The sequence below is a fragment of the Trichosurus vulpecula genome, chromosome 5 (assembly GCF_011100635.1).
Source record: "Trichosurus vulpecula isolate mTriVul1 chromosome 5, mTriVul1.pri, whole genome shotgun sequence".
Classification (NCBI taxonomy): domain Eukaryota; kingdom Metazoa; phylum Chordata; class Mammalia; order Diprotodontia; family Phalangeridae; genus Trichosurus; species Trichosurus vulpecula.
Genome location: NC_050577.1, coordinates 46,908,867 through 46,929,345, shown reverse-complemented (window position 1 = coordinate 46,929,345; position 20,479 = coordinate 46,908,867). Strand labels below are relative to the sequence as shown.

At 43.6% G+C, this 20,479-nt stretch overlaps 1 protein-coding gene and 1 pseudogene across 1 annotated transcript; one reads left to right on the top strand and one right to left on the bottom strand.

Moving 5' to 3' along the window:
• Positions 1-2,058: 2,058 nt before the first annotated feature.
• Positions 2,059-6,012, top strand: LOC118850859 (splicing factor 3B subunit 1-like). Its single transcript, XM_036760501.1, has one exon. The coding sequence runs from the start codon at positions 2,059-2,061 to the stop codon at positions 6,010-6,012; it is 3,954 nt and encodes a 1,317-aa protein (XP_036616396.1).
• A 6,032-nt stretch (positions 6,013-12,044) lies between these two features.
• On the bottom strand, positions 12,045-19,790 carry LOC118850858 (annotated as a pseudogene).
• Positions 19,791-20,479: the final 689 nt, after the last annotated feature.

Below are 20,479 nucleotides of genomic sequence, written 5' to 3'. Positions count from 1 at the left end.
GAAATTCAGCAGAAGTCATTCCTGCCTCATCACATTTTAAAATAAACTTTTTTTCTTAAAAATAAAATAAAATAAATAAAAAATAAAATGCAGCTTCAGCTGGTTCTACCTTTGGAGGTACAACCTACTTCCATTTTGCCAATGGAAGCCGAGCTCTTAAGGACCTACAGGCTGTCAAAGACCTTCTCCAGCAGCTGCTGCCCAAATTCAAGAGGAAAGCCAATAAAGAACTGGAAGAGAATACCAGACTGCTGCTAGAAGATTCTGGAAGAAGACAAGGGCATTCTAATGATATTAGCATGGAATCACAAGAGGGGGAGAGAGCAAAGCACAGGGAAAGAGAAAGAGATTCTGATGGGAGAAGGGACAGGAAATCTCCTTCACCAGGCAGGAGGAGTACAAGAAGAGCAACAGCTGAGAGCTCATCTGCTCAGGGTAAGTCCCTGACAAAGAAGAAGACAGAGGACAGGGAGTCGCTCCTTAGTCTCACAGGTGGTGCTTACTTTCCTCCTGCAAAGCTAAGAAGGATGCAAGAAGACATTGCAGATAAAAAAAAGCCTAGCCAATCAAAGGATGAACTGGGAGGCCTTGAAGAAGTCAGTCAATGGCCTTATCAATAAAGTAAACATTTCTAACATAGGGGTGATCATTCAAGAACTCCTTCAAACAAACATAATTCAGGGCAGGGGATTGCCATCTCCCTCTGCTTTGCAAGTACAAAATGCACCACCAATCTTTACCCCAGTTTATGCAGTCTTGGGGGCAATTAGCAACTCCAAGTTCATCAAATTGGACAACTGATCCTAAAGAGGCTAAATTGCAATTTCAGAAAAGGCTATCGAAGAAATGATAAGCAGCTTTGCCTGACTGCTTCAAAATTTGTTGCACACGTTTTTCACCACCTTACTTCCTGAAAGACCAACAGGTGATGGTGTTGAAGTAGCAATTGGATTTCTTAAAGAGTGTGGCCTAAAATAAACAGAAGAATTGCCTAGGACAAGTAATGTTCTATTTAAACCAGCCAGCCCACTCCTGCAGGCTCTCCATCCCAGGGAGCATGGGCACACAGCCAATTGCACCTTCGTCCTCATCCTTTCCTCCACTTGAGACACCCATACTTTTGATTCAATCCATACTAACAAGAACATTCTTGAAGTTTTTGGCACTAGAGCTGAATTCCAGGGATTAATTCCATTTCAAGAAGGAGCTAAGCTCAGAACACTTCATTTCTCACCTGGCCACACCACACTGGCACATTGGACTTTTCCCTCATTCCCCACAAAGCTCATTACTGGAAAAATCTTCTTACTGGACAAGATCCAATCAGCCTGAGGAGTCCCTCTCATGGCCATCCTCTGCCCCCCTGATAGAAGGTGGAACCATAAACACCAAAGCCTCCAGCTAAAGAGGCAGCTCAGCTCAGGACATCTCATTTCTCCCCTGGCCAAGGCAGTCTGTCTTTTTTTTTTTTTTGAAGCATCTGTCTTTTTCCCCACCTGTATCCCAGGGCTTAGCACAATGCATGATACATAGTAGGACCTTCCTATTTATTGACTCCTGATGGATGAGGAGCAGGAGGGCTGGGGTTACTCCATCTTCTCTGTCCCAGCTTCTTCTAATGGGCAGGGAGACAAAACAAACCACTTAGAAAGAGGCACCTGAGATTATTTTCCGGGCACAAAGGAAGAGGAAATTGAAGACTGTGACCAAGAATCTGTATCCTAAGAGCAAATCTAGCTTCCTGGTGCCTAGGCAACCCAGGTCCTCCCAGCCTTCTGAGTCAGTGCTTCCTTATGCCCATCAACAAATGTCCAAGGGCCTCCTGAGGTGTGAATCCTAACAGGGTTCACAAGTCTCTACTCCTCCCTGATTTAGCTCTTCCCCTCCTAGTTCCCAGACCTGTGGGTGGGATGGATAAAAGGGGCCAGGAAGAGGGAAACACTCCACTTGTGCCCGAGGTCCCTGTGGCTTAAGCAGCACAGAAAGCTTCAGAGGAGCCCTATCTGGACTTGTGGCCCTCCTTTCTCAGTTTCAGGGGCTTGCTACTTGGTCAGCACCATGGGGGAGGAGGCACAGAATCATTCTGTGGCACCTGGTTTGGCACGGAGCTGGAGTGTGATGGTGGCTGGAGATATTGAAGCACAGATTCGAGAAATCCAAGGGAAGAAGGCAGCTCTTGTTGAAGAGCAAGGAGTTGGCCTTGATTCTATAGGCTATTATGACCAAGAAATTTATGGTGGTAATGACAGCAGATTCGATGGCTATGTAACATCAATTGCTGCAACTGAATTAGAAGATGATGATGATTACTCCTCATCTACTAGCCTGCTTGGCCAGAAGAAGTCAGGATACCAACCCACAGTGGCATTGCTTAATGACAAAGCACAGTCAACAGAATGGTATGACCCGTTTTCTGAACACTGTCCTTCAAAGATTGCAGATCGTGAAGATGAATATAAAAAGCACAGGCGAACTATGATAATTTCTCCAGAGCGTCTTGATCCTTTTGCAGATGGAGGCAAGACACCTGATCCTAAAATGAATGCTAGGACGTATATGGATGTTATGCGAGAACAGCATTTGACTAAAGAGGAGAGGGAAATTAGGCAACAACTAGCAGAAAAAGCAAAAGCTGGAGGACTTAAAGTTGTTGATGGTGCATCATCCCAGCCTCCTTCAAAACGCAAAAGGCGTTGGGATCAGACAGCTGATCAGACTCCTGGTCCAACTCCAAAAAAGCTCTCAAAGTGGGATCAAGCAGAGACTCCTGGGCATACACCTTCCTCGAGGTGGGATGAAACACCTGGTCATGCAAAGGGCAGTGAGACACCTGGAGCAACACCTGGCTCAAAAATATGGGATCCTACTCCTAGTCATGCCCCAGCAGGAGCAGCTACTCCTGGACACGGTGATACGCCTGGTCATGCAACACCAGGCCATGGAGGTGCAACTTCAAGTGCACGTAAAAACAGATGGGATGAGACCCCTCAAACTGAAAGAGATACTCCTGGGAATGGAAGTGGGTGGGCTGAGACTCCTCGTACAGATCGTGGTGGAGACTTACTTGGTGAAACGCCGACTCCTGGAGCAAGCAAAAGAAAGTCACGTTGGGATGAAACACCAGCTAGTCAGATGGGTGGGAGCACTCCTGTTTTGACTCCTGGTAAAACACCATTTGGCACACCTGCTATGAACATGGCGACACCTACTCCAGGTCAAATAATGAGCATGACTGCTGAACAGCTTCAGGCATGGAGATGGGAGAGAGAAATTGATGAGAGAAATCGTCTGCTTTCTGATGAAGAGTTGGATGCTATGTTCCCAGAAGGACATAAGGTACTCCCTCCACCTGCTGGCTATGTTCCTATTCATATGCCAGCTCGGAAGCTGACAGCAACTCCTACACCTTTAGGTGGCATGACTGGATTCCACATGCAAACTGAAGATAGGTCTATGAAAAGTGTTAATGACCAACCATCTGGAAATCTTCCATTTTTAAAACCTGATGATATTCAATACTTTGATAAACTGTTGGTGGATGTAGATGAATCAATACTTAGTCCAGAAGAACAAAAAGAGAGAAAAATAATGAAATTACTTTTAAAAATCAAGAATGGCACACCTCCAATGAGAAAGGCTGCATTGCGTCAAATCACTGACAAAGCTCGTGAATTTGGAGGTGGGCTTTTGTTTAATCAGATTCTTCCATTGCTGATGTCTCCAACGCTTGAAGACCAAGAACGTCATTTGCTCATCAAAGTGATCGATAGAATTTTGTACAAGCTCGATGACTTGGTTCGACCCTATGTCCATAAGATCCTTGTGGTTATTGAACCATTACTGATTGACGAAGATTACTATGCCAGAGTGGAAGGCAGAGAGATCATTTCCAATCTGGCTAAGGCTGCTGGCTTGGCAACCATGATTTCCACGATGCGACCTGATATAGACAACATGGATGAATATGTCCGTAACACAACAGCTCGAGCTTTTGCCGTTGTCGCATCTGCCTTGGGCATTCCTTCCTTGTTGCCCTTCTTGAAAGCTGTGTGTAAGAGCAAGAAGTCCTGGCAGGCTAGGCATACTGGTATTAAGATTGTACAGCAAATTGCTATTCTTTTGGGTTGCGCCATACTCCCTCATCTCAGAAGTTTAGTTGGAATCATCGAGCACGGCCTTGTGGATGAACAACAGAAAGTCCGGACCATCAGTGCTTTGGCTATTGCCGCTCTGGCTGAAGCGGCTACTCCTTATGGCATTGAATCTTTTGATTCTGTGTTGAAGCCTTTGTGGAAAGGTATCCGCCAGCACAGAGGAAAGGGCTTGGCTGCCTTCTTGAAAGCTATTGGATACCTTATTCCTCTCATGGATGCAGAATATGCAAACTACTATACTAGAGAAGTGATGTTAATCCTTATCAGAGAATTCCAATCTCCTGACGAAGAAATGAAAAAGATTGTGTTGAAGGTGGTAAAGCAGTGTTGTGGGACAGACGGTGTAGAAGCAAATTACATCAAAACAGAGATTCTTCCTCCTTTTTTCAAACATTTTTGGCAACACAGAATGGCGTTGGACCGAAGAAATTACAGACAGTTAGTGGATACCACGGTGGAGTTGGCAAACAAAGTAGGTGCAGCAGAAATTATTTCCAGGATTGTGGATGATCTGAAAGATGAAGCGGAACAGTACAGAAAGATGGTTATGGAAACTACTGAGAAAATAATGGGGAACTTGGGTGCAGCAGACATTGACCACAAACTCGAAGAGCAACTTATTGATGGCATCCTTTATGCCTTTCAGGAACAGACCACAGAGGACTCAGTGATATTGAATGGTTTTGGGACAGTAGTCAATGCCCTTGGCAAAAGAGTCAAGCCATATTTGCCTCAGATCTGTGGTACGGTTTTGTGGCGTTTGAACAACAAATCAGCCAAAGTCAGACAACAGGCTGCTGACCTCATCTCTCGTACTGCTGTTGTTATGAAAACTTGTCAAGAGGAAAAATTGATGGGACATTTGGGGGTTGTCCTCTATGAGTACTTGGGTGAAGAGTACCCTGAAGTATTGGGAAGCATCCTTGGAGCACTGAAGGCCATTGTGAATGTAATAGGTATGCCCAAGATGATGCCACCAATTAAAGACTTATTGCCAAGGCTTACCCCAATCTTAAAGAATAGACATGAGAAAGTACAAGAAAACTGTATTGATCTTGTTGGACGTATTGCTGACAGGGGAGCAGAATATGTCTCTGCAAGAGAATGGATGAGAATTTGCTTTGAACTTTTAGAGTTGTTAAAAGCTCATAAAAAAGCTATCCGGAGAGCCACAGTCAACACATTTGGTTATATTGCAAAAGCCATTGGACCTCATGATGTATTGGCTACACTGCTAAATAATCTCAAAGTTCAAGAAAGACAAAACCGAGTATGTACAACAGTGGCCATAGCTATCATAGCAGAGACATGTTCACCATTCACAGTCTTGCCTGCCCTGATGAATGAATATCGAGTTCCAGAGTTGAATGTTCAGAATGGTGTTTTGAAATCACTTTCTTTCTTGTTTGAATATATTGGAGAAATGGGCAAAGACTATATTTATGCTGTAACACCATTACTTGAAGATGCTTTGATGGACAGAGATCTTGTACACAGACAGACTGCCAGTGCAGTGGTGCAGCACATGTCTCTTGGGGCTTATGGATTTGGTTGTGAAGATTCTCTTAATCATTTGTTGAATTATGTATGGCCTAATATATTTGAGACATCTCCCCATGTTATTCAAGCAGTTATGGGAGCCCTGGAAGGCCTAAGAGTTGCTATTGGAGCATGTAGAATGTTGCAATACTGTTTGCAGGGTTTGTTTCACCCAGCCAGAAAAGTCAGAGATGTGTACTGGAAGATTTACAATTCTATCTACATTGGTTCACAGGATGCACTCATAGCACATTATCCAAAAATCTACAATGATGAAAAAAACACCTATATTCGTTATGAACTTGACTACATCTTATAATTTTATTTGTTTGTTTTTGTGTTTAATATACAGCTGTTCCACACCTTAAACTTGCTTCAATTTGGTGATGTAAAATTTTAAACTTTGCAGATGAGTGTAGAACTTGTCATAGAAGAAGACCTAGAAATCCTGTAGAATGATTTTTAAATAAGCTGTCTTTGTTTTTGATGTTAAACAGTAAATACCAGTAGTGACCAAGGACACAGTGATTACACACAATGTACTAGAGGGATTTCATTTCAAATTTATCTTTATGAAGATTTAGATCTCATTCCTTGTGTTTAAAGGGGATGTTTATTTGAAAAATAAACATTTGTGTACAAAAAAAGAAAGTGTAGAGGATGAGCAAGAACTTTCAGGGGTTTTCTTGAAAACTCTAAACTACACTGCATGGTATAGTTTTAAAAACAGGGAAACCATTGCTAACATTTGGAGCTTGTTAGTCCAGAGTAAGCTCTATCAGGTGGAGTTGGCCTCTTTGGCAAACCTTTGTCCTGAGATAGCAGAAGAGGGTAAGGCTTTGATTCCAAGCCTGCAGGGTCGATTTGAACATGAGCAATTGCAGCAGATTCTTGATGATATCTAACCAAGAGGAGCTTCCAGTATTAGTAACAGGAACCCAGCCCTTCAGTGAAGACAGAAGGGAAATTTCCCCAAATTCCTCTGCAGCTGAGAAGAGCTCAGACTCCCTTCTCCCAGAGACCTTACAGAAATGGAGTTGCAAAAGTTGGTCAAGCCTCCTGTGGACAAGGCAATGCAAAGTCTTGCATCAACAAGTCATTCCAACCTGTGGAACAGGTGTGATTCTGATTGACTCTTTGAATATTGGAGATGTGGCTAAGGCCAGGAATGTCATTGACTCTTCAAGGGACTTTGGGGTGATTTCCTTTAATAAAGGGTTTTGTTTGTTTATTTTTTTAGTTTTTTTTTCTTGGAGGGGGGAGGGCAGTAAATTGGGGTAAAGTGACTTGCCCAAGATCACTACATGTGTCAAGTTGTCTGAGGCCGGATTTAAACTCAGGTCCTTCTGACTCCAGGGCTGGGGCTCTACTCACTCCGCCACTTAGCTGCCCCTTAATGAAGGGTTTTGAAATGAGATAGTGGACCAGTACTTAGATACTTGCATCATCCTCTCCATCCCTTCTCTTCAAGGGAAATGTTTAAGGGGTAAGAGGGAAGTGAGAGAATTTAGCCAGCAAATACATATGGCATGTTACTGACTACCTCATATTACTGAATTGGGCACTTCATTTATATTCACATTTCTATTTTGAGTTTCAAGCTATTGTGAAATATTATTGACACAGATTAGAATATATAAAAATAATTTGAGTAAAAAAAGTTGTGTCTCATATAAATGATAGAAGGAAAAATCAAAGTGAACCTATACCTGAATGTTTTAAATTCTTCAAAAACAGAAAAACTGAACACCTCCCAATCTTGAAGTACCATATAGTCAATTTGGCCAAAACTCAGAGGGGAAAAAAAGATAGAAAAACTATTTTTTCTTAGGGCACCACTGTATATTGATTCAAAAGAACTTTAATTTAAGAGGCTTACATTGGCCTGTCACCTATCCCCAAGGTATCCTTTGAGGTTTTGGAGCAGCAGGGAATTTGTGGGATTTACCCTTATATGACAGTTGCTCTGGGAAAGAGGACTTTCTGAGTTGAAGCTGGTCCTTCATCCTGATTTTAAGTGCCATTCAAATCAATATAGGTTTGGTATATTAGCTGGAAAGTATTGGGGAGGACAAGAGAGAATGAGACTATATTCTGGTTGGGTCATCATAATGAAACGACTTTGGGACAGTTTTCCTTTCTAGCCCTAAATTTCAGCATTGATTTCTGAAAGGTCATGCAAATATTTTTCATAATTGCTTCTGTCACACCCTAAAATCTATTAGCATAATTCCATTTGATAATAGAAAGGGGGATTCCCTATTGGATAGCCAGTTAATTGTGCAGTTCCTACCAAGTCAACTTACTCTAGGAAATCAAATTATTTTTCAATCAAGTTAGGACAGCCTGCATTTTATGGACTAGTAAGGACTTTGAAATCATGTCATTTCCTCTAAATGTAAATACAAAAAAAAAAACCATTTCATGAGAGCAGTCATTGACTTACTGAAACTTTACTTCTCTCTTAATGCCTACTGCACTGTCCGATACACAGTTGGTACTTCAATGTCAAAATGAAGGAATAAAATTAACCCCACAGCTGGTACATATCTGAGAAATCAGTCCCATAGAAGCTATAGATCCATAAGAAGAAACAAAAGTTTATTCTAGGTCAGGGGTTCTTTTTTTTTTCCTTGAAGCAAAGTGTTCTTATGTGAGGAGAGACTTGGCACACTGATTGTTTAAGTTGACAACAAAGTAGATTCCTAAATAGTTAGGCCTTCAGACCCATTACCTGAGGCTTGCAGTTCCTCTGCCCTTCTCTCTGGCCTCCCTCTAAGGCCACTCCAATTCCCCTTCCTCTTGTTACTTCCCCTAGACTTTCAGCCAACAGAGCTGCTGTAGTGATGATGGCAAATTCCTGCTGAGCATTTGGGCTAGGCTAGGGAATCCTAAAATCTCTGAGTGTGTGGAGGAAATGGGGAAGGAGTGAGAGTATAGAGTCTTGCAAATTTGCAGTTTAGAAGGCAACATTTTGTGAGGCATCTAGCAAACCTGATGACCCTTTTGGAACTACTGTCCTAAGTATATAGAGGAAAACTTCAGTCAAAATTGAAGTAATTAAGACTCAGTTGTTTTGAAACTCTGATTTGAAAAGAAAGATTTTTTTAAAGCTCCTATGAGGACTTTTCTAAAGCAGTTCCATAATGTGCCCTTGAGTCAATATCTATTGAAACCCATCCTCTACATTTTTGGCAGCTAGTCAAAAGATCTTCTCTGCCTGAAGTTGGGAAGATTTTCCCAAGTTCCTGTCTGGTCTCAGATACTTACTAGCTATGTGACCCTGGGCAAGTCACTTAATTCTGTTTGCCTCAGTTTCCTCATTTGAGCTGGAGAAGGAAGTGGCAAACAAGTCTGATATCTCTGGCAAGAAAACCCCAAATGTTATCACAGACTTGCACATGACTGAAATGATTGAACAAACAACAAAGAAATAGTCCTGGTCTTTCTGTGTACTAGTTGTTTGACCTTATACAAGTCACTTCCACCTCTTTAAATAAGCCTCAGTTTTCTCTTCTGTAAAATGAGGATTTCACCTGCCCTGTGTATTGCAAGCAATAGGATAAAATACAAATTCCTCTGGCATTTAAAATTTCACAATCTTGCTCTAATCTTTGGACTTTTCCCATTATTCCCCCTCACGCAAATTCTGTAGTTCAGCTATACTGGCTTATTTGCTGTTCTTCATAGATGACCTATCTCCTGTTTGCCTTTCCACAGACTGTCTTCCACACCTAGAATTGTTTTCTTCCTACTCCCCCTCCTCCTCTTCCTCTGCCTATCAGAATTTCTAGCTCCCTCCAAAGATCAGTTCAAGTATGTCTCCTATTCAGGTGCTGTTCCTTCCTCCCAAAATTTTGATATATTTACTTTAGATGTATAATATTTGTTTATCTGTATCTATGTTGCTCCGCCTTGTAGAGTATTAGCTCCTTGAGGGCAGGGACTGTTTTGTCTTTGTATCCCCAGTGTCTTGCTCATGACATAAGTATTTAACAAATGCTTATAGAACTGAAGAATGTTTTTAGGTGCCTTGAAAAATAAAAACCTACATATATGTAAAATATTGCAAGTCCTGGATACCCACCCATATTCTTTCTCATTTATATAAAATTTTAATGAGAATTGCCAAAAGAAAGAATGTGGGACATGAAATTTTATGCCTAGAGATGCTCACCTGACTTATTGAAAGACCAACAGGGGATGGTGTTGAAGTAGCAATTGGATTTCTTAAAGAGTGTGGCCAAAAATAAACAGAAAAATCACCTAGGACTGTTACACCCAAACGGGAGCCCACCATTAATCCCCTGTGTATTTCCATCTTTGTCCTACACCCTGAAATGACTTGAAACAGCTTAAGGCATAGTTCTGGGTGGACTGCCCAAGGTGAGTCCCCCTGACCCCCCCTTCTCTCCTGATTCAGCATTCTGTATATTCTCTCTACATCAGCATTATGTGCAGGGAGTAGTTTCAGGGTAGAGTATAAGTTATCTGAAGGAGAAACCCCACTATAACCAAATAGGGTCTATACACCCTGGGTTATGGTGCAACTATTCTGCTGACCAAGCTAGGTCCCACCACTTAGACCATAGCTGATCAAGTAGGGGTTACTTTCTCGGAAATTCCACCCCGCACCTTCACCCAGTTATAGGAAACTGAACATGACCTAAGAGGGCCACCCATTCTAGGAAGCTGACCACCCTGTGTTACAGGATGGTTGCACCCCTGTATCCTTGAGCCATATTCCGAAATTAGCCTTGAGCTATGGATCTAACCAATAGCTGACCTTTGCTTCTGTAAGTCATTCCTTCTGCTAGCAATCCTCCCTTATTGTGTAATTGTGGATTTTGCCTTTATAACCATTGTAGTCCCTCAGTTCGGTACTGTCTGATTTGAGTGTATACTCCAGGTAGTTGTGCGCTTGATCAATAAATCCATACCCTAAATTTACCTTGAACCCAAGTCTCATCTCGCTGTTATTTTCTACACAACAGGACAAGTAACGTTCTATTTGAACTGGCCAGCCTACTCCTGCAGGCTCTCCAACCCATGGAGCATTGGCTCAAGGCCTATTCCACCTTACTCCTCAACCTTTCCTCCATTTGAGGCACCCATACCTTCGATCCAAACCATACCAACAACATTCTTGAAGTTTTTAAGCACTAGAGCTGAATTCCCAGGATTAATTCCATTTCAAGAAGGAGCTCAACTCAGAACATTTCATTTCTCACCTGGCCACACTACTCTGGTATGTCGTACTTTTCCCTCGTTCCCTGCAAAGCTCATTACTGGAAAAAATCTCCTTATTTTACAAGATCCAATCAGGCTTATGAGTCCTTCTCATGGCCATCCTCTGCCCTCTGATAGAGGGTGGAACCGTCAACCCAAAAGCCTCTAGCTAAAGAGGAAGTTTGGCTCAGGACATCTCATTTCTCCCCTGGACAAGCCAGTCTGAGTCTTTCCCCACCTGTATCCCCAGCTTAGCACAGTGCATGACATATAGTAGGGCCTTCATATTTAATTGACTCCTGATGGATGAGGAGCAGGAGGACCGGGGTTACTCCATCTTCTCTGCCCCAGCTTCTTCTACTTGGCAGAGAGGTAGAACAAACCACTTTGAAAGAGTACCCTGAGATTAGCATTTGGGCACAAAGGAAAAGGAAATTGGAGACTATGGTGAAGAATCAGGATCCTAAGAGCAAATCTAGCTTCTTGGTGTCTAGGCAGCCTGGGTCCTACCAGCCTTCTGAGTCAGTGCTTTCTTATGCCCATCGATAATTGTCCAAGGGCCTCCTGAGGTATGAAACCTAACAGAGTTCACAAGTCTCTGCCCCTCCCTGCTTCAGCTCCTCCACCTCCAGTTCCCTGACCTGGGGGTGGGATGGATAAAAGGGGCCAGGAAGAAGAAAGCACTCTCAGATTCCTAAGCCTAGGAGACGAGCTCAACTTCTGCCTGTGGTCCCTGTTGCTTAAGCCGCAGAGAACCCCTCAGAAGAGCCATATCTGGACTTGTGGCCCTCCTTTCTCAGTTCCAGGGGCTTGCTACTTGGTCAGCACCATGGGGGGAGGAGGTACAGAAGCATTTTGTGGCACCTGGTTTGGCACAGAGCTGGAGCATGATGCTGGCCGGAGGCAGCCACCCTTCTGCCGGCGGCCATGTGGAGGAAGATGCCTGGGAGCTTGTCTTCCCCAAAGAGTTTGAAACAGCACAAACTCTTCTAAATTCTGAAGTCCACATGCCTCTGGAGCATCAAAAGCAACAGAATGAATGTGCAGAGGATGAGCAAGAACTTTTAGAGGTCAATCAACTATAGGACTTTCTAGCAGGCACATAATAAAAATGGCATTGGCTCAGAATCGATCAGATTTTTCATGATCTCTTGACTGCCTCCTATCACATTCCTTTCAACCACTGCTACCACCACCACAACAACCAAGATGTCTCAATGAAATCTTGATCGGGACCTATGCTTCTTAGGATGACTCCCGTACTACTCCCGTCACAGTTCTCTAGAGATGTGTTTCAGATGCATAAAGTTACAGAAGCCTCCTCGAGTACATTCTCCCATTTCATATTGGCAACACAAGCTTCTCTGAAGTCTGTCACAGGGGAAAGTTCTGCAGGAACTTTCCATTAAACTGTCCATTAAACCAGCGATTGTTTAAGTCAATGACAGCCTTTTCTGCCTCTTCTTCAGGGTGAAACTTTACATATACATTTCCTACAAGATGATCCCTAAGGTTATCACAAACATTCATCTCCCTAACTGCGCCATACTTTCCTTCCATTTCTGTAAAAACCTCCTCAAAGAATTCATCATAGTGTTTTTGCATTTTGACATCACCCACTGCACCGTGCAAACCATCAGCAGTCTGGGCAGAGTTGTGAGGGTTATGGTAAATGTTCATGAGGGCAATGGTCTGGCTAAAAATTGGTTTATTATGCAATTGAGAACATCCATCTCCATGATGACAAGCTCCAATTGTGAAATAAAATGAACATTTGACTTTGTCTCCTTCTGTGCCGAAAATGGAGGTCAAATACTCCACTATTTCCCACCCACCGTGCCACAAGACTGATACTTTATGAACAAAACAGCTCCTCTGAAGGGTTTTATGCCCAGTGGCTGCTTAAGTCACCACCTGAAGAGAGGGCGTGGGGGAGGAGTAGAGTAGGCTTCTCCTAGGCTCAGCATTCTGAGTGTGGTCCACTCCTCTTTGGCTATTTTACCCATCCCAGGTCCAGGTCAGGAGCTGGGAGGGGCATGGACTTGTGAACCTAGTTAGGATTCACAACTCAGGAGGCCCTTTGACATTTGTTGATGGCCATGAAGAAGCACCAACTCAGAAGGCTGGTAGGACCTGGACTATCAAGACCCCAGGAAGCTGGATTTGGGCTGAGGATCCAGATTCTTTGCCACCCTCTTCAATTTTCTTTTCCTTTGTGCAGAAATGCTAACCTCAGGGGGCTCTTTCAAAGTGCTTTGTTTTGCCTTCCTGCCCATCAGAAAAAGCTAGGGCAGAGGAGTTGGAGAACCCCTGGCACTCCTGCTGCTCATCCATCAGTAGTAAATAAATATGAAGGCCCTACTATGTCAGGCAGTGTGCTAACATGGGAATACTACTAGGAAAAAAGACAGAAAGGCCTTAGACTGGCCTGTCCAGAGGGAAAATGAGATGCCCTGAGCTGAACTCCTTTACCTGGTGGCTTTTGGGTTCCTGGTTCTATCCTGCTATCAGAGGGGCTGAGGAAAGGTGGTAAAGGGGACTGAAGACAAATTAGTTCTCTCCTCAACCTTGTTCAGACCCCACCCAACAGTCCAAGAAATTGAAGCAAAGCTGGGAAAGCCCATATTTCTCTACACAGGTTTGCCTGGGGATAAAGTCTTTGATTCCATTGACTAAGGCTAAACAATTTAGAAGTATACCCTCCAGCCCTTCATTGGAATGGGCCAACCTCTCACTGTAATATTCACTCTTCTCATTAAATTGTTAACTGATCAGAGTTGATTACCACCCTCAGGAGCACCCTCTGTTCCAAGGGCATAGAAACTGTGAGCCCATCACCAGGATTCATCTTTGGTCCAAGAGATGGTCAAATGACTATTCCTTTTGTTAATAAAATGCTTTAATAATAGAATGATTAATTACCCAGAAACAACGTTTGAACTTTTCAAAACCTCACACCTTAAGATGGTGTTTGGTTAGCTCCTTGCCTCTGTAAGATGGGACTTGATATGAATGTTTAAGTCTTCTTGGTTATTTTTGTGCCATGTAAATATCCTTCCACAAAACCAGTTTATTGGGAACCCTCGAAGTCATTTGACCTGTATTTGACTTAGTGTAATTATGTCCTATATGAGAATTGTGTGAATAATTTTATTGCATTGTTTGAACCTAGCCCTGTGTGGCTTGGAAACTGAACTTATATTATGTGCTCAACTGCCAAGGCCTTGATCCAAGTATGTAGCCACTCCTTTCTTTTTATAATTTTTTTCAGATTTGCTTCACTTTTATTATGAACGAACACAATCTCAGATCAGTAAATGACTTAAGAGTCAATATTAATAGAAATTATTCCAAAATTATTCTTCTCAGGTCAGATACTATGATCCAAAATAAAGGAAAAAAATTCCCAACCCAGGAAATGGTATCCTTGTTCATGTTTCCAAAGTAACAGAGTTGCTGAGATCTCCAGCTTCACCTCCCCCCCAACCTACCCTCTTCCCAAAAGCTCAGCCACTCCATCTCAACCCAGAGCCAGGCTCCTAGAGGTCCATGGCCTCCCGTAGTCAAATTTGAAAGCCAAATTTTCTATTCTGTTCTGGTCTTTTCACTGAGAAAGCTTGAAAGTCCTCTATTTTATTGAAAATTCATATTTTGCTTTGGAACATCATACTCAGTTTTGCTGGGTGGGTGATTCTTGGTTTTAATCCTAAGTCCTTGGACCTCCAGAATATCATATGCCAAGCCCTTCGATACCTTAACGTAGAAGCTGCTAGATCTTGTATTATGCTGAGTATGTTTCCACAATATTCAAATTGTTTCTTTCTGGCTGCTTGCGCTATTTTCTCCTTGACCTGGGAACTCTGGAATTTGGTGACAATAGCTCCCAGCTCTGTGCCATAGACCCTTCCCAGTGACCATCCTGGCTGTCTTGGGGTGGAGTCCTGCTTCCCCCTGCTATTTTGTGGGTTCTGCAGCTCTAGAATTTGTTCAGAGCCATTTTTTACAGGTGTTTGGAGGGACCTGGGAGAGAGCTTAAACAAGTCCCTGCTTTCCAGCTGTCATCTTGGCTCTGCTCCTCCACCCCTTTTCTTTCAAACAAACACTGGCTGGGGGTAGGGGGTAGTTGCAGGGAAATGCTTCCCCAATAACTCCCCTTGAGGAGCTAATTCCCTGGGTCTTTTCAGACCCCTTTCCTTTGACCAAGGGAGGATAATGTCAAAACATTTTGTACATGCCTTGTTTCACAGAGCTAAGGCCCAGCAAGCAGGCTGCATCCTGAGCTTAACACAACATAAAAAACGGTCCTTTGCTCAGAGGGTAAGATCATCCAGAACACAAAGCCTATTGATTTGGCCAGCCAGCTCCAGGTGTTCATTGAGGGATTTAGCTCCCCCTATCTGCCAGGGATATGATAGCCGTCCATCACCTTGTTTCACTTACAATCCCTGTTCCATGTAACAGCTAAACAAACAGAATCTGGTACTGTGCCCCACTGGGAGACAATCAACTTGGAGAGTGTTCACACAGGACCCAGGAACACCTCCATGCATGAGGCTTCTTTGGGAACATCTACTCAAGACCTAAGAGTGATTATGTCATAGTTCAACCCACTTAGGTATATAATCACTGCCTGTACCACAACATGTTAAGCCCTCCTACTCAGGGAGACTTTCTTGCTTGCAAGTGTTTCCCTCACTCTGAAATAAATTATATCACTACTTTGTGTTCTGACACTTCTGCCTCTGGCCTGCTGGGTTTGACTAGTCATTCCCAGGTTAGAGCTTGGTCCTGTCTGGCCTGTGTTTAATACCTGTCAACAGAATTTTGATGTTGGCTCATGAGTCTTGGATCAAAATTTCATAGGATTAGGATGTAAGGAGAGACAAAGGCAATTTTAGGTGGCTTCAATATCATGTATTCCACAGTGAAGTACGCATGTCAGATTCAGTTCAATGGCTAAAACTTATGAGAAAACCTGCTTTCCTGTAACATAGGAAAAAAATCCCAGAGGCCTCTGAATATATCTGTATTTTCTTTGCCACTTGGCACCCTAGGGAGATAATCTTATCAGACATTGTAATCTGTTGAATTTTAGCCCCTAAGCAAGGAGGGCATGCCTTGGTTACAGGGTGCTGAACTGTTGACAAATTAATTCTCCAACTCTTTTTTCCTTCTAAATGGCCTCTCCCTTTCTTTTTCACCCCTCCATAAAGAAAAATGTTACTCAAAAGTTTTTGCTAGGATATAAGGAGTCATTCCCTACTCTCCTCCCTCCCTTTTTTCCAGTTCTTCACAGTTCTTTTCTTGTGGGGGGGAGGTGGAAAGAGGAAGGTTCAGGATGGGGAGGGGAGGAAAGAATTGAGTAAGTTTTTTAAATGTATTTCAATACTGTAATTTTATGAAACCTTTCACATAGTCATCTGAAACATTGGCTTGTTTTTGGTCTGGTTAAAAAGGCAGTATTTTGCTACATAGACTATATATTTTACGTTTTCCAAACCTAAGGATCCAGAAGAAAAAGCCAGTGGGCAGCAGAGGATTTGTGGCTTTCCAAAAAAAAGTTAAATATGGATGTATAAATTGTCTATAAGAGTGGACAAATAAGGGGTGGGGACAAGAAGGTTCAGTTTTGGCACAGGATACATTCTAAAGTAGCAGTAAATAGCTCACTCGTTGCTATGGCACATAAAACATTTTGGAAGTCAGGTAGGATAGGTGGTGCCCTATTATACAGATGAGGAAATCTAGTTGGATCTCAAACTCAAAGCCGGGTCCTCTGACTTCAGATCTAGATATCATGCCACCATATTGTAGCAGTTGTAGAGGATTTGAAGATGGTATGAGGACCTGGGGAGATGGGAGGAGTAAGGGAAAGTCATCTCTCCTACCAAGAAAGGACAGACTCATAAGAGCCAGGCTGCACACATCAAGTCAACCTTGCTGCCAGTCCAGTTCCAGTAACCAAACTACTTGGTTACTTAGGACCAATGAATGCCCTCTACTTTGTCTAAGTCCTTGGAATCCAAGCCCCCAATTTATCTCACTCTTCAGATAATTGACCTTCCTGTTTCATATCCCAGTTCCCAAGACTTCCTTCTACATTTGAGCTAGTATTAGCCTGCCTCCCAGATTTACCCACAGAAGCCTCTGCCCATTACTAAGTTTAGTACAGCTGCTAGCCCTTAGGTGCTCCATAAAAATTTACTCTCATAGGAGCATTAGGCTGAGACTACCACTATTGAGGAAAGCCAGGCAATGTCTGTGTAATGAGAGAAAAAAAGCATGGATAAGTCACCTTGAGGAAGAATCCCAGAGTAGATAAAATGTTTCAGAAGCAAGCAAGGCAGTACTGGGAAGGATTTCATCTCTGATTACAAGGCTTTTAAAAATCCTGCAAACACTGGTACGCTCGTGAATCTTGAGTCTTGCACCTGTGCTACCAACACCTTTCCCGAGGCAGAGAGAACTCATCAGATCCTCAAGTATTCGGTGAAAATGACTTGAAGAAATCAGCACCAATATTTACTGCTGCCGCATAAAAAAGGAGCAGGGAGATGAAGTCTTTCCAGAGCTAATTAGTGTAGCAACTACAATTAGAATCCGAGAATCAAGGTCTCACCCACAACTGAAGCAGTATTCCCTTTCTAAGATCCCAATTAAAAGTTATTCTGTCTCCCTTCAAAGGCATCCAATGAGAGTGCTCCCTACCCTGAATCTTCAGAGGCATTCCACTTTGGAAATGACTCATTTAAAGAGCTGTTTCATCTTGGAAGTTGTGTATTTTGGTCCCTAAGCTTTTTCCCTACTTGCCACAGGTAGCAATAGTGCCGATAGGAAAAGGGATTTATATCCTTCTCCCAATGTTGTCTGGGGAGAACCTCCACTGCACAGGACATAGGTCAAGACCAAGCCTAAACCAACAGCCAGAGACCTATGCTAACAAAGCCATGGGGGGCAGGAAGCGGGGAGGGTGGGCCATTTCCGCTTTGACCAAGTAGCAGGATGATCCAGACTGGGGGGAGGTGTAAGAAAAGAGGCTGCAGTGGGTTCATTTTTTTTGTTCAGTGAGCCTAACAATGTGAAGAGGAGGTTTGGGGCTGTAGCAATGCTGTCAAAAAAGGGTCTATCAAGCTCCATCTCCTTTTCCCCTCTACCTCCTGCCCCAGATGGTGCTGACTCCAAGAACAGAAGTGCTGCTACTACTGGCCAGATCAGGCCAAGCCAGAGAAACCCCTCCCCCATGCCCCCAGTCCTACCAGTCCTGCCAGACTGGTGTCTAAGTCATCATCCTAAACCAAAAGAAAGGAAACCAAATGGACTCACAGAAATTAAAAAAAAAAAAAGAAAAGTCAGTAACATGCAGAGAAAGGATGCAGTCTGCAATAACTAAAAGCAGCCTTAGGAAAACCACTTAAGAGGAAAGCTCCCAATTTAGGGAAAGACTTCCATACAATGTGTCACATGCTAGAGACTCTGGCTGTCTTGGCTTTCTGACCAGTTGGTTCAAAAGTTAGATCTCATCAGAATAGGAGAGCACAGCCTGGATTGCCAGGGCTGGACGGAACAGTAGGGCATCTACTCAAACCCCTCCTTTCAGGGAAAGGAGGAGGGTTGGAGGGAATTTGAGGTTTGGGTTTCCCAGCAGCTCCAAAATGCAACGGTACAAGGCAGGGCTTCGAGGAAAGAAGTCTACTAGTCAAACCTTCTTTGTCAGAATAGTGAGGTTATCATCTGGTGAGATTCTTAGTGTAAGAAATGGGAGGAGGAGTTTTGTTTCCACAGAACTGAAGGTATACTCCTCTCCCCGCCCCCCCAACCCCAGCTTTAGCAGAAAGCAGGCTTCAAGGTCAGAGGCTTGTAGGCATGCTTTTTGAGAAGGCAGTCAGGGGAACTAGAGAGGCCAAACCTGTTGAACCAGTTCAAGCTTATCTAGGGTCTGGTCTTGGTCAAGTGTTCAGGCCTACTGATTTGCATAATTTGCATGTTAAGAGAGAATGTAGGGGAGTATACAATGTACATTAATCCTAAACTCAGACAAGGAAAATCTAATTAACTTCACTTTTGCATCTTTATTATCCTACCTATATAAACTGTGTAACCTAGGAAAACTATGTAAAAAGTAAAGAATGTAAACTAACCATAACTCTAGCAGGAGTGGAGGGAATGGTCTGCACAGCCTTTGCTAGGGATTATCACAGGGTTTTTTCTCAGGATTTTAGCCCTCCCTAGGAAGTCCAGTGATCCCTAAAACTGTCTTTCTCACACTAACAAATCTGCATAATTTAATGGGGCTAAGACTGGTACTTTTATGGAGAAAAAGAGTAGAGATAAACCTGGATGGGATCGAGGAGCGGCAAGTATCCTGGAGTGGTTGAGAGTCAGAGAAAGGGCTTGTAAAGGGTTTAAGAAGTGGCAAGCAAGCTAATTAAGTAACCTAGGTGGGCTGGATGCCTCGGGGAAATGCCAGGTAGGAAGCCAGTGAGAAAAATTTCAAGGACTTTTTCCTCTATCTTTTTGGGGGGGGGGCTCCCATAGCCCCATCAGGAATAGACTCTAGGAGGCTGCTGCCAGTCTCCACGGATTGGCAACACAAGCATCTGAATTATTTAACACTGCAATTTTCAAGTATCTTGGTAGCTCCTGATACTGAGAGTTATCACTCTGAAGTAGGGGGAGGGGAGTCCACAAAAATCCATTTTATAAGTTAATGAGCAGCTTCCGGTTTCTGACTTTCGGTTTCCAGCTCCCATTAAGGGCAGCTGTGGATGGGCGGCTCAAGTGTGCAGTGAGGCCACAGTGGCAGCCCCCGGTACCGCTTGGAGCCCAGCCCCGAAGACATCCAAAAGCCCCTCGAAGAGTCAATGACATTCCTGGCCTTAGCCACATCTCAGATCTTCAAAGAGTCATCGGAATCACCTGCTCCACAAGTTGGAATGATTTGTGGATGCAAGACAGGAATTAAGAGGCTACCTGTCACATCATCAGAAAAGGGAGAGGGGCTCAAATGGAGCCGAAAAGACCACCCTCTCCAGCCCCCCGCGGCTTTCCCAGAGGAAAGAGCCCACACCCAGTTAAGAGTTTCTCTGCCTCCCCGCCAGACCTAGAGGAAAAACGGGAAAAAAAAAAAAACACAGGAGAATCAGGGACTGCAAGCTACAGACAGCCCTGGAAGAGGGGCGTGTCTGCCTAGAAGAAGGTGGAAGCTTGGGGACGCCCCTGGACCCAGGCGCGAGGGCTCCCCTCCAGGCCGGCTGCCCGGCCTGGGCTTCCGAATCCCAGCATCTTCTCTAGGTGATTTGGTGGCAAACTTTAAACACAGAGACCCTCCCTCCAAAGGCTGCCAAGAAGTCCTTCCCACCTCTGAGGAGGGAGACGATGCAAGAAAGGAAGAGAAGAAGTAAGGTCGGTGAAAAGAGGCTAAGCTTAACTGGCTTTCCTAAAGGTTTTTGAGGATTCCCCAGCTAAACCCTGGACGTCTTGCGCTGGCTATTCTAATTGTCCTTTACGTTCCTCTCTACTACTAAGGAAAGAAAAGCCAAAAATCTCAGCTCAGTAAC